General features: G+C 39.1%; 1 protein-coding gene across 3 annotated transcripts in view; it reads left to right on the forward strand.

Annotated features, from left to right (window-relative positions):
* FRAS1 (Fraser extracellular matrix complex subunit 1) overlaps positions 1 to 26,033 on the forward strand; it is a 484,406-nt gene that overhangs the window by 305,004 nt on the left and 153,369 nt on the right. For all 3 annotated transcript variants that reach the window (XM_004038871.5, XM_055385587.2, XM_055385586.2), the window contains 7 exons: positions 961 to 1,107; positions 3,827 to 3,967; positions 5,238 to 5,378; positions 6,870 to 7,010; positions 10,850 to 11,120; positions 15,178 to 15,262; positions 18,483 to 18,809. In XM_004038871.5, coding sequence (XP_004038919.5) covers positions 961 to 1,107; positions 3,827 to 3,967; positions 5,238 to 5,378; positions 6,870 to 7,010; positions 10,850 to 11,120; positions 15,178 to 15,262; positions 18,483 to 18,809 — 1,253 coding nt within the window. The remainder of the gene's footprint in view (positions 1 to 960; positions 1,108 to 3,826; positions 3,968 to 5,237; positions 5,379 to 6,869; positions 7,011 to 10,849; positions 11,121 to 15,177; positions 15,263 to 18,482; positions 18,810 to 26,033) is intronic.

Raw genomic sequence — 26,033 nt, forward strand, 5'->3', positions numbered from 1 at the left:
AATATTTGCAGAAATGATGGCTGGAAATTTTCCAGGATTGAAAAATGACATTGAGTTTGAAGGCAAAAGTGTACTCTGAAACCTGAGCTGTATGAATTTTAAAAGCCACTCTGGTGGATGCATGGAAAATGGATTGCAAGGGGGTCAGAGCGGAGATGGGGAAACCAATTAGGAGGCTGTGATAGTAGTTCAGCAGGGGATGATGATGGCTTAGAAATATTGGCATTTGTGGATATGGAAAAAAGCAAAAAGTTCTGAGAGTTATATCGGAGAGTTTGAATAAATAGGATCCAGTGAGTAATTGGATTAGGAGTCAGGGAAAGAGAGGTGTCAAGATAGACTTGGAGGTTTCTGGCGTGAACAACTGTGTAGATGGAGAAATGCCAGTTGTTAAATGAGGGAAGATGGAAGCATGACCAGATTGGGGGATCATCCCTGAATGTCAGAGTTATGTGGCTGCGTTCTAAGAGTTGTAACTAGGCAAATCAATAAACCAGTTCACCTTCAAGTCCTTTGTATCTTAAAGTATGGGATTTCCCAAGCTCCCCAATAAAGTTGGTGCCTAATTTTAATGTTGGCATCACACAAAAACCTGAATCTACATTAAGAACTTAAGGGGGCTTGATTCCTGAAGAAGTAAGGTTTAAGTTCTGAACTGTAATTCCAGGGATCTTAGAGTAAGCATAAATTCTGTTGCTGAATCACAGAGCAATTTGGATATGGGATTTCCATTCTTGGGTTTGCAATTTATATTCTTTGTAAAATAAGATTACCCTTTTCTATTTCGGAAACTAATATTTTCTGTTTTTGTTGATCACAGGGGAGGGCTATGAGCCATAATGAAATGTAGAGCAGGTTGGAACAAGGCTTTGTTCCTATGCAACATCTGTCTAGGTTTGATCAGTGCTTCAGTATTTGCAATTGTAATCATCTGGTCATTTTCTTTTCGTGTCTGCTCAGCATGCAACACACACTGTGGAAGCTGTGATTCACAGGCCAGCTGTACCTCCTGCCGAGATCCAAACAAGGTTCTGCTCTTTGGGGAATGTCAATACGAGAGCTGCGCCCCACAGTACTATCTTGACTTCTCCACCAACACGTGCAAAGGTAAAGCTCTTCCTGAATTGTGTGAAGATTCTTTTACACAGTGATACCACTTTACTACTGATGTCTAGTTTTCCATATTGGGAAAACACCAGTCATCATATATTTTGACTGTCTCTGATGATAGCAACAATTGTGTATGTATGTATATATTCATTAATTCACTCCTTTATTTACTTATTAAGCATATATTTTTGAGCACCTATTTGTGTCAGATGTTGTGCCACATCTTGATAACAAGACCAGAGGTAGCAAATTGTAAATGCTCAGGTTATATTTGGCCCGTAGACATGTTTTCTTTGTCTACTTAATGTTTCAATGCTTTAAAATCTTTAATTATTTGCCTTTTAAAAATCAGAAGATTTCACATACAAAAATTGAGATTTTCAAGTGTTGTTGTTTTTTTCTTAACCAGAAGCTCTGGTAATGTTGGATGTGTATCCCGACAGTGAAGCTCTAGTAATGTTGGATATGTATCCTGACAGTGCAACCGTAGGTTGAAACGGTGTAGCTGTCATCCCTGCTGGATGGAGCAGGATCTCTTCAGTTCAGCAGTCCCCACCATTCCCTTTCTATCACACAAGGCCTATTCTGAAGATACATTACTTTCCTGGGCTGTAGGTGTTTGCATTTACAACTCGAGATTGCTACCTCCAAGCTTGATAAGGTCAGGAGTAGTGTCTGATGTGTTCATCTCTGCTTAACATACTTAAATGAGTGAAGATGTAGTCCCTGTCTTCAAGGAAATTTATAAGGAGATAATGTCAAATGCCAAGTGCCTTTTTCTTTGCTCTCCAGTAGTTGGAATTCTCGGGGCTTACGCACTTTGAATGGTAGTGCTCAGCAAGAGAAAAGCAGAGGTAAAGAACAGGTTTTACTTGCTCCTGTCCATTTCCTCATTCCTGCCTCCTTCCACATTTCTCTCTATCCCTCTGATTCTGGCAGAGAAGCTAGAGCTTGGATATGGTGGTCAAACGTCTGTCAAGTAAACTTAGGATGCTTTAAGGCTCTGCAAAATTACACACTTTCCATTCCAAGAAATTCTACTTCGTTGTCAACTTAGGTGGTCTGCTGTGCTCGAGACCACAGAATTTTTTTTCTGTTGTTTTTTTTTTTTTTTTTGCCTTCTAACCAGTAGCTGTCAGTTTGTGGTGAAAAACAAGATTATCACAAATCCACTCCATTATAAATGATTTCATAACTGTGCTGGCAGTTTTCAAGGCTCTGTTTTAGTCATTTTCCCTCAGGACTGATTCAGCCAAATAAAGGAATAGGATTAACTTTGTAAATCTTGGAAGCACGTGTACTGTCTTGCACATTTACCTGATTTCTTTGGGACTTAGAAATATTCTACCAAGGAAGAGAAAAGGTAACTAATGAGAGGTTTCTCCAGTTTCTTAGCAGGAATGGAAGGTGAGATCGAGGGTGGCCCTGAATGGAGATAGGTTCTCTAAGAGAAACAGTTCAGCAGCAAACATTTATTGAGTTGTTACTATATGCCAGGCACTGTGCTAAATTATTTAAATTCATTATTTCATTTTATTCTTCACAATAACTTTATGAAATGGGTACTATTCTCACCCATGTTTTACAGGTGAGAAACCAGGATAATATAGATAAAAACATGATTGTAGGATAGTATAGAGAAAAAGTAGCAAAGCCATGACTTGAATACAGACTTACCTTTCTTCAAAACCCATGCACTTAACTGTGCTATCCCATCCCATCTTCCATGCAGGTAGCACTTCCCTTACCAGCTACAACACTGGCTTTCAAACATGAGTTTTCTGACTGCGTCAGAATTGCCTGGGCCATTAAAAACAACAGCAACAGCAACAACTATAATATTCACAATAACAAGTAGAGCAGCAACATGTTTTCCTGTGCCCCAACACAACCCCTGAGACTCTGATTTGATAAATCTGATGCTGAGCCTAATCCATATTTTTTAACAACCCCCCTGGATTATTTGCATGCACATTCAAGGTTAGACCCCTCTAGAACATAAGCTCCTTGATGACAAGTTCTACACCTACCACCTTTATATTGCCCCCTCCTGCTGTTCAGTGACTATCCCATAGGTGCTTATGGAGCAAATTAACATGTAATTGAGTCCGTTCTAATGCCTAAATGAGACCTTCTATTGTTTTAGCAACCTCTTTCTTTCTGGACAGCACCTTTATGCCCCATATAATTCTGACATCATTGGTTCTTTCTGTCACTTTGGTCAATGCCTGGTTTTGAGAGATAGAAACCCATGCAGCTGGTGTTATTGGTGGCAGCAGATGCATTCTTAGTTGAGTGTCTGATATCTCTTTACCTATTGAACATTGAGTATTTGGAAGAAGTCAGGGTTAGGTTTGTGGGACAAGTTGGCCACTCCCTGCGGCAGGTTTTGCATGAAGACTTGATATGGCACAGGGATAAAGAACTAAGACCAGAGTGATCTGGTTTCTCAGCAGCCCTGCCAACAAGCAGGCTCAGCACAAGCATAGAGTGCTCCTTGTACATGTCCGTGTCTAACATAATTAGGGAACACTTAAACCTCAGAGAAGCATTCAGGCTACTACAAGTGGAAACCTCATTTAAGCCTACTTATCTGACATCTCTTACGTTGTCCTTATTTTACTCCTTGCAGCTGCAGACAGAGTCCTCATAAATGAATTGCTGTGTCTGAGGGTGGACAGAAAGGAAGATAATCTAATGCAGACTTTCTTTTTAGAGTGTGATTGGAGCTGCAGTGCATGCAGTGGGCCCCTGAAAACAGACTGCCTGCAGTGCATGGATGGCTATGCTCTCCAGGATGGGGCCTGCGTGGAGCAGTGCTTGTCATCATTTTACCAGGACTCGGGCCTCTGCAAGAGTAAGTGTGTAGAGGCCCTGCTCTGTGCTCAGCCATACCTTGGCCACCTCTGATTTGTACTGTTCTCAGAAGGAAACTGTGGCAAGTTTCCCCTTCTGGCTTTTTACCCCATTTCTGGTTTCTTTCCTAAGAGCTATCTTTGTTATCATGAAAATTTCCCCTTTTCATCTTCCATGCCCTAATAAGACATTTGCTAAAATTTGAGGGCAATATGGGAATCTTGGGCATATAGGACCACACAAACAGGTATGTGTTAGCTGTTACTTTCAGATTTTCTTAAAAATTGAACAGTCAGGTCCTCCAGGTGGGAAGGTGTTTGTACCCTGGGCATTTGGGCACATAGGAAGACCCGATTATTTCACTATCTGCCCCCTTCAACCCTCTGTATACCATATAGCTCACAATCATCTGTCTCTGGCCTAGTATCCCTTTTAGCCTCAACTGAGCACTACCAAATTCTCAGACCCTGAAATTCCCATCAAAAGTGCACAGAGAGCATTCCTAGGAGTATTCCTGGGGGACTGAAAACTGACTTGATGAACCACGAAAGGTCGACATTTCAGCAAAACAGTACTGAGAGCCAAGGACTAATAATAATAATAATAATGATAATAATAATAATAATAGTTGCTTAGGCCAGGAATGGTGGCTCACGTCTGTAATCCCAACACCTTGGGAGGCGGAGGCAGACAGATCACCTGAGGTCAGGAGTTCAAGACCAGCCTGACTAACATGGAGAAACCCCATCTCTACTAAAAATACAAAATTAGCCGAGCATGGTGGCACATGCCTGTAATCCCAGCTACTCAGGAAGGCTGAGCCAGGAGAATCGCTTGAACCCGGGAGGCAGAGGTTGTGGTGAGCCGAGATTGTGCCACTGCACTCCAGCCTGGGCAACAAGCAAAACTCCGTCTCAAATAATAATAATAATAATAATAATAATAATAATAATAATAGTAATAGCTGCTGATATCTGTCATTCACTTTATAGTTTATCTAGCATTTTCCATGGGTGGGTAGGACAGTATATCAACCCCCATTTTATAGAGAAGAACACAGGCTCAGTGAGGTAGAGTGACTAATCCTAAGTGTCCCAGCTGGTAAGTATCATAGTGACAACCAGAACCCAGACTCCTTGACTCTTCATATGGTCCTTTGCCCGGTACACTAGGCTGTACTGCTGCTGGACATCTCATGCTGCCTTTCCACAAAGGCCTGGAGCCCCTGGAAAGCCACACAGATTCCTGATGACTTGACTTTTGTCTTTCAGACTGTGACAGCTACTGTCTCCAGTGCCAAGGTCCCCATGAGTGTACCCGCTGCAAAGGGCCATTTCTCCTCTTGGAAGCCCAGTGTGTCCAGGAATGTGGGAAGGGGTACTTTGCAGATCATGCAAAGCACAAATGCACAGGTAACTTGGAGACTGTGCTGATTATTCTGGAAAGAAGTGAGGGCAGCAAGTAAGTCACATGTGCTGACTCTCAGGTATCCAAGAATACTTAAATTAGAAAGCAGAATGAAAGCCCAGAGAGCTTAGCCTAAGTAATTGATGGCTTCCCATGCATATCTGCCATATGTTGGTTAATTAGGATATAGGAGTGTAAGCCAATATTCTCTTACACAAATCAATATTTTCCCCAAAGGTCTTTATGGAAACAAAGCCAATATTTTATGGAATGTAACGCTTCTATTGATCTACAGTGAGGGATCCATTAAGAGTGGATCAGCCCTGTTGATATAGACATAGAATTTTTAGTGTTTAGACTAAATTGCCCATGATTCTGACATTGGCATAATATCCTTAAAGAATGGGATTTTTGGAGACAATTTAGTGAAACACACTGGAGCTTTTATGAAACTCAAGTTGAACCCCAAGTCTTAATCTGCTTGTCCACTGGATTAGCTAAAAGAGTTTTATCAGTTTGTTCTCATCATATCTATCAAAACTTGGTTTGTATGCCCCACTGTAATACTTGACATTTAATAATGCTATTAACCCAGCATAGCATTTACATATCACTAAATTTACCCCATTTGCATTATCTAATTTAATATTCACAATGGCTTGATAAAATATGACAGACACTATGAATCCTGTCTTACAAGTGAAAGAAAAATAAGAGACTTAAAAGTGTTAATCACAGCAACTTAACATCAGATGTTAAGCCCAGGTTTTCTGATTCTAATCCAGGGCCCTTTAAACTATACCGTGTAGCCTCTCTATAACAAAATCTCAACTAAGAAAGCAGGAAAATTAGGCAGTAAAAACTCTTCATAGAAAATTGTTAACTTGACCTGAATAAGTAATCCTATGTCCTATTAATAGCTGCTCCCCTCCAGTATTTAAAATACTATTAAATACTACTACTAAAAACAATAATAATAAGAGATACAATGGTGGTAGTAGAAAAACTGAGCCCTTCCTGTGTACCAGGCACTGTTTTTGTCATTGCACATTATAACACATGTAATCCTCCCAACAATTATTTGCATTAGGTGCTATTAATGTCCCCATTTTTAAGACAAGAAAATTATGACACCGATTGTTAAACAGAACTTGCCCAAGGTCAACAGCTGGGAAGGTTAGAGGAGGAAGGGTACCTAGAAAGAGTCTATGCTCTTAATCACTACAAAGGTCTTTTCTTACAAGTCAGTATGGTTAACTTTTTAAACAATTCATTTAGGTGTAACATTTTTAGATCGCATTGTGGAACGCGAGGAGTGTTCCTCTCTGTAGATCAGCTCCCTATATATTCTGTAGGGAAACTGTCAGTATTCTCTTTTGTTACAGTTGGGGCTCATTTGTTGCATGTGCTCTGACTCTTCTGGTTGCAAGCCCTTTATTTCTTTGTCGCTGGTGTTGCCTTGATTGAGCCTCATTTAGTGTTTCCTTTTTTAATAGCCTGCCCTCGGGGGTGCTTGCAGTGCAGCCACAGGGACCGTTGTCACCTCTGTGACCATGGGTTCTTTCTGAAGAGTGGCCTCTGTGTTTACAACTGTGTTCCTGGCTTTTCTGTCCACACCTCTGATGAAACATGTTCTGGTAAGTGCTTCTCCTCTGATGGTCCGGTGAATTTACTAATAATTTCTCTATGTGAAGGCTGAGTTTGCAGACATAATTGACTTATGTGATATAAAATGCAGCATTCCCAATTTGGGAAAACCCATGGTGCTACTAAGGAGTAAGGGACTCTTTACAGAATATGGAAAATTGGGAAATCGCAACTTCTGTAATCATTGGAAAGGAAAAGAAGCAATCTGCGCCTTAAAAGTCACAGCTATCAGATAAGAAATTGGCATAAAACTTAGCTAAGTTCCTGAACTACAGCCATGTTATAGAAAATTACATATATACAGTCACACTTTGCTTAATGATGGGGATACATTCTGAGAAATGCATCATTAAGCAGTTTCATCATTGTTTGAACTCCATGGAGTGTACTTACACAAACCTAGATGGTATAGCCTACTACACACCAAGGCTATAAAAATTTAGGCTACAAACCTGTACAGCATGTGAGTGTATTGAATACTGTAGGCAATTGTAACACAATAGTATTTGTGTTTCTAAACCTATCTAAAATAGAAAAGGTACAGCATAATTTTATGAGACCACCATCATATAAGTGGTCTGTTGTTGACTGAAATGTTATATAGCACATGACTGTATTTACATATAATTTATTTATATTTATATAAATTTGTAGAGCTAATTATGTCAAAGTGCAGTGGTACACCCTTTTTCACACAGTAGAGGTAAATTATAAATAAATAACAAATAGTATGAGGAGTCTGCTTCATGAGGTTCACATGTTTCTAGTGGATGGATTTCAGGCTACCCCGTTTGCCCTTAAAAATATGTAACATCGGCCGGGCATGGTGGCTCATGCCTGTAATCCCAGCACATTGGGAGGCCGAGGCAGGCAGATCATCTGAGGTCAGGAGTTCAAGACCAGCCTGGTCAACATGGCAAAACCCCGTCTCTACTAAAAATACAAAAATTAGCCAGGCACAGTAATGAACGCCTGTAATCCCAGCTACTCAGGAGGCTAAGGCAGGAGAATCGCTTGAACCCGGGAGGTGGAGGTTGTGGTAAGCCGAGATCGTGCCACTGCACTCCAGCCTGGGTGACAGAGTGAGACTCCATCTCAAAAATAATAATAATAATAGGTAACATGTTAAGAAATGAAGCCATTCTCTTCCAACACATTAGTGGACACGTTACCTTAAATAACAAAGAGAAGTGAATTTAAATTCAGTCTTAATTTTGAATCCCAAAACCTTTATGGTGAGTAAAGCTTGGGAGGGACATTTCTCTGAGTGTTTGTTGGCTTTTGAGAGTCGTTCCTCAAAAACATGAGGCATTTTTTAACACTCATATTCAATCATATTTTCTGTTTCTATATTTCTGGCCTTTAAAGATATTAAGACTTCCCCATGGGAAAAAATATTTTTGGCTTATTTTTGGGGAATCTTTCTGAAAACCCTAAGTACTTGAGAGCCAGCTTACTTCTCTCTGGGATATAAGTCCACTTGTGAAAATGAGTGCCACTCTCATTAGAACGATCTTACAGTCGAAGTAGTCCCACTGAAACTTGGCATTTCCAAACTGTCCTGTCTGACCTAGTTGTAAAAAGGAGCACTACCAATTAAAGTCCAGGCTTAAACAACTTGCAGGAGACGGGATAAATTCTACAGCATGTTAAGAAATCCCTTTTTGTCCATCAGATGTTTCATGTGGACAAAGATTATAAAATTGTAAGACAAGGTATGTGTATTTCACATGAATTCTAAGTATGAGCCCCTGATAATCCTACTCCAGTGTAAATTAACTGGTGCTATTCTAGGAAATGGTAGCAAACACCAGCCTCTTTACTTGCCCTTGGCAGGTCTGATGTGGCAGGTGCATCAGGATAGGACTGTGGTTCTCAAAGCCAGCAGCCCGCTAGGATTACCTGCTGAGTTTGTAAAATTCCCGAGGTCCTACCCAAGAACATCCAAGTCAGAAGCTCTGGCAGTGGAGCCCAACTGTCAGTATTGTTTTAAAAGATCCCTATATGATTCTTATTATTATTGAGATGTAATTTACATACCATAAAATTCATGCTTTAAAGTATACAATTCAGTGGTTTTTAGTGTATTCACAAAGTTGTGCAACTGTCACCACTACCTATTTCCAAAACATTTTCATCACTCTAAAAGGAAATCCCATAATATTAGCAGTTTCTCTCCACTCCTGTCTCAACCCAGTCCCTGGAAACCACTAATCTACTTCTGTCTCTAGGTATTTGCCTATTCTAGACATCTCACATAAATGGAACTTACAATATATGGCCTTTTATGTATGGCTGCTTTTACTTAGCATAATATTTTCAAGGTTCATCCATATGATATCATGAATCAGCACATCATTCCTTTTTCTTTCTGTAGATGAGTAATATTACATTTTGTGACATACCACATTTTATTTATCCATTAAACAATGAATGGACTTTTGAGTTGATTTCACTTTTTGACTATTATGAGTAATGCTGCTATGAACATTTGTGTACAAGTTTTGTGTGGACAAATGTTTTCAATTCTCTTGGGTTTATATACCCAGGAGTGGAATTGCTGTGTCCTTTGGTAACTGTATTTAATTGAGGAACTGTCCAACTGTTTTCCCAAGTGACTACACCATTTTACACTCCCATCAGTAATCTATGAGGTTTTGATTTCTCCATGCCCTAACAATTTTTATTGTCTTTCCTAGTGGAAGTGAAGTGATATCTTATTGTGTTTATGATTTTGCACCTGCTCATGTGCTTATTGGCCTTTTGTGTATCTTCTTTGAAGAAATGCCTATTCAAATTCTTCACCCATTTTAAAAATTGGGTTTTTCATTTTCTATTGTTGAGTTATAGGAGTTCTTTGTATATTCTTGACACAAGTCCCTTTGTAGATACATGATTTGCATGTTTACTCCAATTCTGTGGGTTGTCTTTTCACTTTCTCATGGGTGTCCTTTGAATATAAAAGTTTTACATTTTGATGATGTCCATTTATTTTTTCTTTTGTCACATGTGCTTTTTGTGTCTTATCTAAGAAAGCATTGTCTACTTCAAAATCGTAAAAATATACTCCTATATTTTCTTCTAAGAGTTTTATAGTTTAACGATTACATTGAAGTCCTATGTTCTTGCCGTGCATCCAGTGTGGTAACCACTGGGAGGCTTATTGTATACCATAGCCCAGAATCTCATCTGTGCAGCTCTGAATTAACAACATTACAAGCTTATTTAAAATTTTTAAGAAAAGGTTGGCACACGGGGGGCAGCTGAAAGGAAAGCTGGAGCTGCCTGTAAGAGGGGAACATGTCTGAGTCAGAGCCAGAGCTCAGCAGGAAGTGAGAGTGGTGTTTGGCAGATGCGGTGGTAAAGATAGGTACTGGTTTGGAATTAGGAATTGTTTTCTCACCTAAGCTTCTTTAAAAGAAGAAAGTAGCCATTAGCCTTTAGTTTGGCATGGAATTAGGAATGGCCTACTCCAGCCATCGGCATAGTTTCCAGGCTCCATGTCTTCTATATGGAACGTGTGTCAAAGAACAGGAGCAGTGACTCACACCTGAGGACCTCCCTCTGGGAGGCAAAGAGACATCATGTGTATTCTTTAGGAATACTGAAGTTCCCTAGAGTGAGCTGACGGTTGTGGTCTTTTGTAACAATGTAATGCTATAAACTCCAGCACACTGTTTATGCAGTGAAATCAACTCTGTTTCTTATTTTGTGTTTATTCTCTGGAAATTGTAAGGAGGCGGTCTGAAAAAATAAACAAAATAAGGGGAAAGTGACCTAATTAGTGAAGGTACCATAAGCTTGACCTTTGGATTCATATGTTTTTCAGGCAAAATACACACCTCTAGTCTTCATGTGAATGGTTCCCTGATCCTCCCAATTGGTTCAATAAAGCCACTGGATTTTTCCCTCCTGAATGTCCAAGACCAGGAGGGTAGGGTCGAAGATCTCCTATTTCATGTTGTGAGCACTCCCACCAATGGTCAGCTAGTGCTCTCAAGAAATGGAAAAGAGGTTCAGCTGGACAAGGCTGGCCATTTTAGCTGGAAAGATGTGAACGAGAAGAAAGTGCGTTTTGTGCACAGCAAAGAAAAACTCAGGTGACTCTGTGTTCTGTTGTTTTCTTCCTGCCTCCTTTCCATCATTGCTTTTCCACTCCTCCACCCTGTCCCAGCCTCTCTTTCTCAATAGCTAACCCTTCTCATCTGGGGAAGATCAATACTCCACAAGCCCAAATACTCTCAGCTGCCTGTCATCATTTCCCTGTGATTGCTCAAAGAGCGTGCATCTGTTAGAGACATTTTCGTTTTCTCACATAATTGTGGGTAATTCTCTGATGCGACAGAAAAGTCCTGATACAATTACCCAGATTTTTGGCCCAGCAGAAACAAAACTGGTCATATAACTAGATGTTACAGCTGCTTCTTCAACATTGGGGCAATGTACTGGGAGTGGGCAAGAGAGAGAGAGGATGGAGCACATGCTTTTCAAGGTGTTGTATGGTCTCTGGGATTTTAGAGTTGGAAGGAAACTTAGAATCACAGTGAACTTTTTATTATCCACATTATGGGATTAATTGTGGTTAATTTTTAAGCCTGATCCAGTTTTCCCCTGATGCTTAGCACACTTCTGGCTGCCTTCCCCACCCCAGCTGACATATGCTTCAGGAATGCAGTTGAATGTTAACACCAACCCAAGCAAATATAGCTATATAATTAGCAGGGTAAATCTACTCCACAGAAGTCAGAGGGTGCCCCCCAAAGATTAGCCTCTTGGATTATCCTTCATCCTGCTCTGCTTCATTAGTGCAGATAATTCAGCATAGACTCTATGTATAAACAAGGAGTTGAAACGCTGAAACAGTGACAAGGACACAGTGAGTATTTTTACTGTCAACACTAACCTTGAGGGTTGGTTGGTTTTGAGGTTTGGGCTGGGAGATAGGTGAGGAGAAAAGTAGATGGCACTGTCTCTATTGTAATTCAGAGGTGATGATGCCAGTGACCTTGGAAGATCATATTATAGGAATAAGAACAACTAGCATTTATGGAATGCTAACTTTGAGCCAGGCATCGTGTTAGGCACTTTACATGAACTATGTATCTCATGTTGCTAGTCTACAAATAAGGAAACTGAGGCCTTGAGAGTATAGGTTATCTTGCCCAAGACCTCTCAACATGTGTGTGCAGAGCTGAGACTCCAAGCCAAGACTGATTCCACAACGCATGCCTTTAGCCACAATGATTTCTGCCTCCCTAATATACTAGGAACAATAGGCATGCTTCCATCCTCGAAGGACAAAAGGTCACTTCATAGAGAAGTATTGCTACAGAGATGGAGCTTAAAACTCTGGTGTTTGATGCCATAGACTTCAAATTCCTACTCTATATTCTGCATTCATTTTTACTGTAAGTATTATTATTATTATTTGAGACAGAATCTCACTCTGTCACTCAGGCTGGAGTACAGTGGCACGATCTTGGCTCACTGCAACCTCTGCCTCCTGGGTTCAAGTGATTCTTGTGCCTCAGACTCTTGAGTAGCTGGGACTACAGGCACATGCCACCATACCCAGCTAATTTTTGTATTTTTAGAAGAGACAGAGTTTCACTGTATTTGCCAGGCTGGTCTCAAACTCCTGACTGCAAGTGATCAGCCTGCCTTGGCCTCCCAAAGTGCTGCAATTACATGTGTGAGCTGCAACACCTGGCCTATTCTTAAGTATTTCTATCACACAGACACAGAAACACAGAGCTATACAACTCTGTATAGTAGTCACTTTTCTTGCAGTCACTTATGAAAAGCGTAAAGCTTCATAGACAACCAAGATCAACCCTCTTGTCTATTTAACATCTTTAACCCCTCATCACCTGTTTTTTTGTGGAATCATAGCTTTGTACCCCTAAATGGGACAAAGAATGGCAGTTTAGGAAATCCTCACAGTACTTTTTGGGGTACCCATTTTAATACTGGATTTTCTTTATCCAACAAAAGAAAGAATGAGAAGTATAATAAAAATTCAACAAAAGAAAGAATGAGAAGAATAATAAAAAGAGGTTGGTAGAAACCCATGGAAAATAAAATTATTGAAGTCTCTGAATAATACAAAACAAAAGGGCAACCTGCCACATCAGTTTGTGTTTTGTTTTGTTTTTAACCATGAAGACACTGACCATGATTCTTTAGGATTGGATTCCTTTGGGATTAGAATGCTTCTGTGGAGTAAAAGACAACTAATAAGTGTAGTTGCCATCACTGGAACAAAATGGCATTGCTGATATACTGAACACTGTTATTGGAACCTCAGTGCCACCAAAAATCACTTACCCTTATTTGATAGGAAGTACCACCGTTTCTTTGTTCAGGGGTGGTACTCTCATCAGTTAATAAAATAAGGCATTATTTAATAAAATAAAATAATCTTTTAAAATGATAAATAATGTATTTTATTTATAATGCTGTATTTTATTAATTGATGGAAGTACCACCCCTGAACAAGGAAGGGGTGGTACTTCCAATCAAATAACAGTGATATACTGAACACTGTTATTGGAACCTCAGTGCCACCAAAAATCATTTTTAAAAAACTATTTTTGTCTTCCCTTCTCTTCTGTCCTGGAAGACAATCCATCAGTTACATTCTCTTGAAGCCTGAGGTGGTGGTGGAGAGGGACAGGACTTAAATGGGACAGAAAATGAAGGGAAGATAGAAGAGAAGGGAAGACAAGAATCATTTTTTAAAAAGCAATCAGGTTTATTGAGGTATAATTTGCATTCAATAAAATCCTCCATTTTGAAGTGTATTGTCCTATAAATTTTAATAACTGTATACAGTTTCTCAATCTTGTGACCACAACCATAGTCAATATGTAAAATAGTTCCATAACCCCAAAAGTCTCCTTTTTATAGTTGCTCCTTTACCCCTAGTCACTGGTGACCACTGATCCATTTTTACTGCTGAGTTTTGTGCTTTTTAAAATGTTAGGTGAATGGAATCAAACAATATGTAGCCTTTTGTTTCTGTCTTTTGCCATAATGCTTTTCAGATCCATCCACATTCTTTCATGTATAAATAGTAGTTCCAAGAATAACTTCTAAAGAACTTTTAAAACAATGGTCCCTCTAGTAGACTAGAATTCAAAAATCCCCATAATGCAGTAGTCCTATATCTTACCAGCCAGCAGCGAGTTCTGTGCTTGGTTTGGCATTGAAGGTGGGTAAGTCTTACCTTCCCTTCTAGCAGTCTCTGAAGCTGCTTGAACAACGGCTTATTTTATTACTAATTGGGACTTTTTGGTTGCAAGTAATGGAAGTAAACTTGAAGTAGATTAGCAAAAATGTAAGACTTGTTATAACATTGCAGGGGTGGCTCAGATCTCAAAGGCACCAAGGGCAATTGTGCTCCAGGACAGTCTGGAAGCAAGGACTGGGAAGGGGAAGCAGGAATCAACTCTTCTCTCATCCCTGTGTCTCTTTGCTTATAAGCTTCATTCATTTCTCTATTATACTCAGGCTTGTTCTACATAGTAGACTCTGGTTGTCCTGTAGTCAGATGCTGAGACTGACTGCTGGCTCTCGGGCCAGTTGCAAATCGCCAGGGAAGAATCAGCCATCCTTCCCTAGTCTGTCCACAATGACTATGAGTAGGCTGGTGGGGAGTGAGGGGAGATGAAGAGCTGTGTAATACAGACATTGCAAACGTTGTTACTAGGGGCCCACTCACATGAATTGGGCAGGAGTTAGGAAGAGCATTTGTTGGGAAGAGGGAATCGCGGAGAACTGGTCAGAGACTATAAAAGATTCCTTTCGATTCTTCAGTTTAACCATTAGCCTACGATATATTACTAATCTGCCTTGGCCTGACAACTAATTTTTCAGCCTTTTCTTTATTCAGTTTAGAAAGATAGGAAACAAAATGTTTACATAATTATTATTATTGTTATAAGGAGATTTAAGAACACACAGTATTTTTACTTGAATCTTACTATGTTCATCTTTATCTGGTAGGTTTTCTTTATAGTATGAGTGTGACATTACTGCAGCAGTTTGATCCAAATTCTTACCTACACATAACCTGAAAATGTTTTTAAGCCTTTTCTGTGTAAAGTCTAATGTAATGATTGTATTTTCTTATTCCTTTCTTTGGGACTTCTTTAGGAAAGGTTACTTTTTCCTGAAAATTAGTGACCAGCAGTTCTTCTCTGAGCCACAGCTGATCAACATACAAGCATTTTCAACACAGGTAATAAAAATGGCCACGTAATTAATAATTTTACATGACTACTAGTTCTCAAGCACGAAATCTAGGTTTCCTGCGGATTTAATGAAAATGATTGCATTAAATTAATCTAGTCTTGGTTTCCTCTTGAGATGCCACTGGAGTAATTTTTAGGACTTCTGGGTAATAACAACAGCAGCAACCAAAATTACTAATACTTGTCTAGTACTTAGTGTTATAGTCTTAGTGTTTCACGTAAGTAACTCAGTTAATCCTTATGCCAATATTATGAGGTATTATTGTCTCCAATTTACAGACAAGGAAACAAAGTCACAAGAAGGCGACATAACATGTCTATGGTAATATAGCTAATAAATAGGAAGTCAATGTTTGTACCCAGTAAATCTGGCTACAGAGGCAGTGTTCTTAACCGTTATATTATGACGCATAACTTTACTATACTAAATCTGCTACCAGCCCTTCCAAATAGTTGGCAGGGTGCAGTGGCTCATGCCTATAATCTCAGCACTTTGGGAGGCTGAGGCAGGTGGATTGCTTGGGCCCAGGAGTTTGAGGCCAGCCTGGGCAACATGGCAAAACCCCATCTATACCGAAACAAACAAAACAAATACAAAAAATTATCTGGGCCCAGTGATGCATTCCTATAGTCCCAGCTACTTGGGGAGCTGAGGTGGGAGGATCACCTGAGCTCAGGGAGGTTGAGGCTGCAATGAATGACGATCATGCCACCGTGACCCAGCCTGAGCAACACAGTGAGACCCTGTCTCAAAAAAAAAAAAAAGACTGTCTTTATCTTTAGGTAAAGGAGTTTGTTTTATCTTTCTCTAGTATGTGGAATTTGCAGCAGTTAGAGAATATTATTAAGGATCTACTTAAATGAGGTTCTAGTGTGCCAGTGTGGCCATCAACAAAACACAGACATAAGGAAGTCATGGTAGATGCTATAAAGCTCAGTGTGTTGGCCCTTCAAACTCACCTCTCATCATTCATCTCCGTCAAGTTGTACTTACGGGTCCAGAATACATATAGTTGTAGCTGCTCTAGAAACTGGGCTTGAGGGATTGAACAGCCAAAATGTGTGAAGAATAAGGAAATAGGTATATTCATATGTTATGAAAAGCAAGAGAGTGGAATATTCTCCTGGGGAACCAAGACTAGCTAAATATCCAGATCTCAGTATCATGTTATTCATGATTCAAGGAAGGACACTAGATGATTGTTTTTCATCTGATGTTTTTATATCTTTGGTCCAAAAATGAAAGGATCATGGATAACAACATAGACTTGAACCAGTGGTGGCTGCAAAATGGTATTAATAGCCCAGTTCACCTCTTTTTGATGGTATTATCACATCAGGGATAAATTGGAGTTTAATGATTTGAAAATGATCCTAAGTTAATTTGATCTCATGGGTGAGCAAAATATATAAATTTTGTTTTAATTGAAACTAAAACAGGCTGGGCTCAGTGGCTTATGCCTGTAATCCCAGCAATTTGGGAGGCCGAAATGCATGGTCACCCGAGGTCAGGAGTTCGAGACCAGCCTGGCAAACATGGTGAAACCGCATCTCTACTGAAAATACAAAAATTAGCCGGGCATGGTGGTGGACACCTGTAATCCCAGCTACTCAGGAGGCTGAGGCAGGAGACTCGCTTGAACCCGGGAGGCAGAGGTTGCAGTGAGCTGAGATCGTGCCACTGCACTCCAGCCTGGGCAACAGAGTGAAACTCTGTCTAAAAAAAAAAAAAGCTGAAACAGGTGATCTCTGTAAATTTAGGACAGAGGGCTACATCCAGTCTTACAACTTACTGGTTTAGATGTTTCTCAGTCCTTACACTCAGAAACTTTGTTTTGTTCTTTTTGTTTGGGCTAATAAAGTTACTCCAGTGAAAGATCAAAGGTAGATATTGGCAAGTCTTCCTAATCTGACATGGTGAGTTCCCATGGTTCCCCAAGTGTTGCTTGTGTGTTTTTCCACACTCAAGTGAGTAAATAAGGAGAACATTTAATTTTATTTATTATATGAGAAACTTTTATCATTTTAAGTCTTTAAAATGGAATTTTAGAAAATCATTTTAACTTATTTTCATTCCTTTAAATTTCTGTGACATTGCAATATGGTCTTGAGCCTCTCTGAAATTTTCTCATGCAAGTTAATTTGGTCTTTTCCATCTGTGAATTTTGAGATCATCTTTGACTTTTCCTCTTTCAGAGTAGGAGGGGTCACTCTTTCCCATGTATAGAATCACAGCTGTAGAATTCTCACTTGAGAATTCTAAAGACTAACTATCATCTAATTTCCCACTATGTAACTATTATAATGATGTATTAGACATTCCTTTAATAGAGATTGTAATTTCCAGGAGGCCAGGAGGGTGCTTGGGTAGTTTTAAAAGAAAGCCATTTGGATTAAAGGAAGCAGTGTGTTGAGAAAAGTCCTAGATGGTTCCACTTCAAATGATATTTTTTTAAAAACTGAAATAATATTTTCTTTGGCTTCTGGCCTCAATTTTTTTGAGTGAGTTTTTTTTCTGTTGTGGTTCATTAGCTTTTATCTTTATGAAAGAACATTTTATTTGCTTACTCAACTTGGTGGGAGGTAACCTGACAATCCTAAGAAAAAGATATTAAATTTTACTATAATATATTAGCCTTGTCACATGAATTAGCCAGGTGGTTGCCTTACTCACCTAGACTATAATCTTGGCACACTTTATAACCTGAGTTGGGGTGGGGCTCTGTCAAGATTTGGATGAGAAAACCGAAGAAAATTACTGGGAGGAACTAGAAACAGCATGAGCTCAGGATGCAAAAGTAGCTTCCTCAGAGTCAGTATACCACAACATGGCCTGGAGTGAAGTGTGTCCTCCCAAAGGCAAGTCCAAAAATTTCATACCTCTTATTAGTCTCTCTTGGGATATAATGTAAGTCAGGATGGCAGAGAAATTAGGGATTTAGAAGCTAGCAGCTCTCACCAGTTGTCTCTCAAGTCTTGAAGTAGCTTGATAAACCTCTAGAACCCAGAGGTGTGAAGTAACCTTAGTTGTTGTGTTCCTGTGACTGACCACACCTCTGACGAATGCGTTCACCATAGAACAGTTTGGTGCTTTGCTAGAACACTTAGAGTTTCTCAAAAAGCATAGGAATAACAATCAGGTATCTAGTCCACTGGATTGTCCTTTCTTTCCCTATTAACTGACTCTTCTTCCCTTCAACTCCACAGGCCCCCTATGTGCTGAGAAATGAGGTTCTCCACATTAGCAGAGGAGAGAGGGCAACCATCACCACCCAGCTGCTTGACATCCGAGATGATGACAACCCACAGGATGTGGTCATTGAAATAATCGATCCTCCACTTCATGGCCAATTGCTTCAAACACTTCAGTCCCCGGCAGCCCCTATCTATCAATTCCAGCTGGATGAACTCTCTAGAGGCCTTCTCCACTATGCTCATGATGGTTCAGACAGCACATCCGATGTTGCAGTCTTGCAGGCCAATGATGGACACTCCTTCCATAATATACTGTTCCAAGTGAAGACCGTGCCTCAGGTAGGTGTCATTCCTAGAGTTACAGTTTCTTTGCACCTAGATGTGAACTTCTACGGTTGATATTATTTTATGATACTCACGAAGTTAAGATATGGGTAGTCATTCACTTATTCAAATATAACCTATTATATAGAGGACACTATATATCTAGTTAGGAGCACCCTTGATCTGAAAGACCTGTCCCCATGTTCTCTACAAATTGGGACACTTTTGAACCTTTTTTGTTGAGGTACTGCCGTAAGAACGTGTTATTATCTGCTAATCCTTTTGTCTCCTGCCTGAGCATAACCATAAGAATCAAGATATTCCTGTTTTTATCTGCCCCTCAAAAACAGCTCATGAGGCCAGGTGCGGTGGCTCACGCCTCTAATCCCAGCACTTTGGGAGGCCGAGGTGGGTGGATCATGAGGTCAGGAGATCAAGACCATCCTGGCTAACACGGTGAAACCCCGTCTCTACTGAAAATACAAAAAATTCGCTGGGCGTGGTGGTGGGTGCCTGTAGTCCTAGCTACTCGGGAGGCTGAGGCAGGAGAATGGCGTGAATCCAGGAGGCAGAGCTTGCAGTGAGCCGAGATTGCGCCACTGCACTCCAGCCTGGGTGACAGAGAGAGACTCCGTCTCAAAAACAAAACAAAACAAAACAAAAAAAACAGCTCATCAAATGTGAAGTTCATAGTCAGATAATCTGAATGACTCAAAAACGTTGAGTTCAGCCATTCTGTTAGCTCAACTAAAGTAGGATGAGCAAACTCTTTTGGTAATCCTAGGGATCTTTGCCCTAGGGAGTAGGAGCCAATAAAGAGCATTGGGCCAGGTGCAGTGGCTCATGCCTGTAATCTCAGCACTTTGGGAGGTTGAGGTAAGGGGATCACTTGAGCTCAGGAGTTTGAGACCAGCGTGAGCAACGTGGAGAAATCTTGTCTCTACTAAAGTTCTTTTTTTTTTTTTTAATTAGCTGGGTGCAATGGCATGCACCTATAGTCTCCACTACTCAGAAGGCTGAGGTGGGAGGATCACTTTAACCCAGAAGTTCCAGGTTGCAGTGAGCCGTGATCACACTACTGTACTCCAGTGTGGATGACAGAGCAAGGCCCTATCTCTAAATAAATAAATAAATAGCATTTTTGCTCAGCCTGAGTCATTGACATGCCACCTTTTTATGTTTTCGCCATATCCACAAGCACCTGTACTATTATTTACTTAATATTTTTCTTTGTATCAACTTACTTTTTATTGTAGCCTCATCTTAATAAATAATACTTATGAAATCATGGGCTTAATGTAGAATTATACTTTTTTTCTAAAATATGAAAAATAATACATAACCATTCTACAACATTTTGTCCATATGCTACTGAAAATGTTCTTGGATACTGCAAATGAGATGGCTCTCACACTTTAGGAAATACTAGGCTGAGCCATTGCTAGACCAAAGGGACACGAAAAACATTTTCAAAACTAGATGATGTTTCGCTGGATGCCCTTTTCTCAGTTGCATCAAGAATGGCTCTTTCTCATGGTAGTAGATTGGGAAACATAAATCTTAAACAACCTTTTATTTCAAATATCACTGCCTACTGAGGTGTCATTAATGACTAGCTAGAGAGACTGGTTTGTTGAGGACAGTTTAAAACCACTTGTCACTTTCTCATCAGTGATCACTCAAAATTTGCGATTGATCCGATTGATCCTCATGAAGGTGAACAGCTGAATCTAATATGATCTGCTAGGTAATTTCTCAGTTTCCTGTCTCGTTATTTTCAGCTGCTGAAAGCAGTGAAGGTGGCATAAGAGAGATGGGAGCGAGTGAAAGCTGATGATGAGATGGAGTTGGCAGATAGCCACCTTGCAGCTCATCCTAATTATCACTCTTGCGATGGCCCTGGGAGATGAGGTTTAGTTCTGGACAGATGAAGTCTAGACAGAGAGAAGTTTTTGTTTCTTCCTTCTTGGTTTCTTTCTAAAGGTTGTTAGAGGATTTCAGTGCCACCCTAGCAGCTGCCTTTCCTATTGTTGCTTCCATCTCCATGTTTGGAGCTCAGTTCAGTGTGTTGCACAACCATTTTGTGTGGAATGGCCCAAGATGGAAGGGCATTTCTAGGGTTTTAGCTGCTTTGACTACCAGAACAAAACCAAGAAAAATGGAAATTTAATTCATAAATAAAGCACAAGGCACAGGGTTTTGGAATCCTTGTGACTTGTGAGTCATGTAGGTATTTTCTATGTCTATCTGTGATACCTGAAAAGTGAATTTAAGTTGTGCTCTGGGCCCCTTTTCATCCCTCTCTCCTGTATTGCTGTGATTACCTACCCATGGATTAGAATAATGAAACCCATGACCAGAGCCTCAGCATTCATCAGAATGTACTAATAATACATCTGACTGCAATACTGGCAATATTATACAAATGTGTACTATTTTTCCTCTTAGGAATTCAAAATATTTTTTCCTTATATCTCTTTTACTGATCTTTACAATGTCTTGGGGAAGAAGGTTAGAGTAGAGGCTATGGGACCTTAATTTTTCTAATGGAGATTCTATTATGGGTGGAAGTTTTTTGTTTTGTTTTTGATATTAGGCACTAAAGCTTGATGGGAATTATTCCATTTGATCTTCATAATCACTCTGTGTTGTTTGTACAGTTATTATCCATAATTTTCCAAAAGAGGAAACTGAAGCACAAAGAGATTGAAAAACATTCATTTTCATAAAGGTACTTAGTGCTGGAGCTATGATTTCATCTCAAGTGTGTCTGCCTTCTACATTTAACCATGAGACTCTTTTCATTCCAGCTAGTGTTTTTCAATGTGTTGGTCATATATATTCTTATCCCCTTGATGGATAGAATAAAGACAGTAATTTAGTCATTTTCTCAATGTTCTATCCAAGCTGGGCCCCAAGCCTTCTGTAATCTTTCCTCTGAACTCACTGTATCTTGTTACAAGTGAGAGTATTTATAATCATTAAGTCTTCCAGGCCCAAGAAGAAAAAAAATGCCTCAACTCTTATGGCTTCTTGTAGATGCATTGTCAGACATGACTGATTCATTCTAACAGCCGTTAGTGAAGATGGGCATGTAAGTTCTTACCCTGTGGCTACCTAGTTATTAAACCTGGAGTGAGCTGATAGTTTAAATGGAATGGCGAAGTGGCTTGTGTTTAATTCCTAGTGAATGAATGTACGAATTACTCCTAATATTCAACAGAAAACACAACCTGTCAAGGTAACTAGGGAGGGATAGAAAAAGGAAGCTCTGTGTGAACAGGGACTATTCCAGTCTTACTCCCCTGAGCAGAGCACATCGTAGGAGTTCAGTACCTTTTTTGGTTTTCTTTGGATGGATGGGTAATGGATGGATGCAATGGCTTGAGTGAGGCTGGTGCCTGTGTTCCTGCCTTCCAGTTCATCTCTTGCATCAGATGAGAAGCCCTTGGGGCACCTCTGTGATAGCCCACCTGGGAATGGGTAGAGGAGCTGTCAGTTCAACCCTTGTTTTCCAAGTTCTACATCACTCCCCCCAAAGTTAGGTTTTTATCTTTGGCCTGATAGTGAATAAACTTGACTGCCACCTCCAGCCTTATACTGAGTTGCTGAGGAGAAAATATAACCAGGACTGATGTTGAAACATGTTCTGTTGGGGGAAGGAGGCAAAAGAATTAAAACAGATTAAAAGGTAATAAAGAATGCGTTGCTGAACAGGCTTTCATTAATTGGGGGGATTACTAAACCCAAGCCTGCTGCAGATATGATTCTAAAGCAATTTGACATTTAATAAGGGCTAAAATGTGGACAGGGGAAAATCATACTTACTGGTGGGCTTCTGTCTACTACTGGGGTTTCAAGGAATTGTCTTCTTTTTCATTAATTAAGATACCTCTGGAAATCATGCCTTTTTTTCCCACTCTGGCAATACATCTGATGATCTTTCTGAACTTCTTTGTTACTCTTTGAGCAGTATTTTCTGCAACTGGGTAATCCTTTAATGTCAAAAGTTCCCAAGTGTCATGCTGGGAACTGGATGGAAAATTCTATTGCTGAGAGTCCTCTCTGGCTGTTTATCTGTGGTAAGGCCTGTGTACAGATAAATAGCCCTGTGGTGTTTCCCCTCAATTTCATTAATGCCTACCTCTCATTGGTTGTCTTTCAGGGACACAGTTGGTTTGATAATAGTGACATTTATGAGAATTACAAATATCAATGGCGTAAAAATGTCTATTTCTTATGAGTAAGAGCCTATATCATAAATAACTAAATCCTTGCCATATATGAGGGTTTCACCTTTTGGGGGGGTTTGATTAGCTTGTTCAGTTCAGTATCTCATAAGGTGCATAATCAGAAAATGTTTCCTTAAATATACATATACTGGTTGAAATCTACATGGAGCAAAGGTTCTATATTCTTGACCTGAAAGCAAGCTTCTGGGGCTCATACACACATTGACAAACACAGAAACAGTCCAATTATCTTTCCCGCTTTATTTATGCTGGTAAATTTCACCACACCACCCCACATGATCTTTTCCACAGTGTCCTATGAGATTAAATTTTAATAGCTATGATATAAATGAGATCTTGCAAATTAAGGTATATTTTTGCAGAACAAGTAAAATTATAAGGTCACTGTTACATTCAACATTAGTCATTTTGTATTTAGTGAGGTTTAAAACTTTTATCTTGAATATTTTGGCCTGGGGTTAGAGTACATTATCATTTCAGCTAACGTTTCTTCATTTATGACTCAACCTTTAATTTTTGGGGGAAGTTTTCATTGTGTTTGTGAGATTTTTTTTCTCCGAAAGATGGAGGCTTATGGCATTATTTCTGGTTTGTAACATTAATATTTTTATTTGTAATATGATATGGAATGGCTAAGCTTTATTACCATTTCTGCATGCGTATTGTTCTATGAAATGAATTAGAAGAACTATTTAATTTAAAGTGCTGTTTTAATCATGCCCCCAGTTTTACTTTTTGGGATTTTATTGCCTGCTAATGTGGTCCTCTGGAGGATCTATAAAACATTACTGGGCAGATTATTCAGTTGGTAATATAACTAATTTCTTGAACTGGCAGGGATATATACATCATGTACAGAAAAAAAATATGAGGAGATAAAAAAATTAAAAATGTGAGAACCATTGGGGAAATTAGGTTAAAATTTGGCTTTTTGGACACCTTAAATGTAGAAAAGATGATATATACCCTTCTATCCATCTCTTCTTGAATCTTCCCTGGATCCTCTCCAAAAGAAAACAATAAGAAACAAACATGTTCATCATGATGAGTGGGAAGATTCATGCTTCTTCCTTTTTTTTTTTTTTTAAAAAAAACCCTACTTTATTGAGGAATGATTGACATGTAAAAAGCCATACATATTTAATGTATACAACTTGAGTTTGAGGATAAGTATATAGGCATGGAAGCATCACCACTATCCAGGTCTTTGACATATTCCTAACCTCATAAAGTTTTCTCCTGCTTTGTTTACTAATTTTATGTATTTATTTACTTATTTTTTGTGGTAACATAAGCTCTACTATCTTAGCACATTTTAAATATACTATATTGTATTGATAGTCATAGGCACTATGCTATATAGTAGGTCTTCAGGACTTACTTATCCTTTGTGTATCTACTGCAGGTTTTTCTTCATGATTACCATAAGGGTTACATAAAATATCTTATAATAGTCTATTTTAACTGAAAGTTTGTACGTTTTGACCATCCATCTCCCCGTTTCCCCTTTCTCCCAGCCCCTTGCAACTGCCATTCTACTATCTGCTTTTATGAGTTTGGCTGTTTCAGATTCCACATATAAGCAAGATCATGTAGTTACTGTCTTTCTGTGACTGGCTTATTTTGCCTGGCATAATGTCTTCCAGTTTCTTCCATATTGTTGCAAATAGCAGGATTTCCTTCACTTTTAAGGCTGAATGATATTCCACTATATGTTCATTTATCCATTGATTGACACTTAGGTCGATTCTGTATCTTGTCTATTGTGAATAATACTACAATGAACGTGGAAGTGCAGATATCTCTTCAACATACTGATTTCATTTACTTTGGATGTATATCCAGAAGTGTGATTGCCGATCATATGGTAGTTTGTTTTTAAGTTTTTGAGGAGCCTTCATAGTAGCTGTAACAATTTACTTTCCTCCCACCAATGTACCAGGATTCCCTTTTCTCTAAATCCTCTCTAACATTTACCTTTTTTTTAGCCATCCTGACAAGTGTGAGGTAGTTTTGCTTTGCCTTTTTCTCATGATTATGTATGCTTTTCATACACCTGTTAGGCATTTATATGCCTTCTTTGAAGAAATACCTATTTAGGTTTTTTCCCCATTTTTAAATTATTTGAATTTTTTTGCTTTTGAGTTGTAGGAGTTTCTTATATATTGTGAATATTAACCTCTTATGAGATATTGGTTTTGCAATTATTTTCTCCCATTCCATAGGTTGCCTTTTCATTTTGTTGATTATTTCCCTTGCTGTGCAGATGCTTTTTAGTTTGACATAATCCTGCTTGTTTATTTTTGCTTTTATTTCCCGTGATTTCAGTGCCATATCCAAAAAATAGTTGCCAAGACCTATATCAAGGAGATTTTCCCCTATGTTTTCTTCTAGGTCTTTCACAGTTTCAGGTCTTCTGTTTAAGTCTTTAACCCATTTTGAGTTGATTTTTGTGTATGATGTAATTTCATTCCTTTGCATGGGATATCTAATTATCCCAACACTATGTATTGAAGAGACTATTCTTTTCTCCTTTCCTTATTTTATATTCTTTGCACTCTTGTTGAAGAATAGTTGGTCATAAATGTGTTTATTTATTTCTGGGCTCCTTATTCTGTTCCACTGGTCTATGTATTTGTTCTTATTCCAGTACTGTAATGTTTTAATTACTATAACTTTGTAATGTAATTTGGAATTAGAAAGTGTGAGGCCACCAGCTTTGTTCTTGCTCAAGATTGCTTTGGCTATTTGGGGATTTTTGTGGTTCCATATGAATTTTAGGATTTGTTTTTCTGTTTCTGTGTAAAATGCCATTGGAATTTTGACAGAGATGGCATGAAATCTGTGGATTGCTTTGTGTAGTATGGACATTTTAATAATATTAATTCTTCCAATTTATAAACATGGGATATCTTTGCATTTATTTGTGTATTATTCAATTTCTTTCACCAATATTTTATAGCTTTCATTGGCATATCTTTCACCT

The sequence above is a fragment of the Gorilla gorilla genome, chromosome 3 (assembly GCF_029281585.2).
Source record: "Gorilla gorilla gorilla isolate KB3781 chromosome 3, NHGRI_mGorGor1-v2.1_pri, whole genome shotgun sequence".
Classification (NCBI taxonomy): domain Eukaryota; kingdom Metazoa; phylum Chordata; class Mammalia; order Primates; family Hominidae; genus Gorilla; species Gorilla gorilla.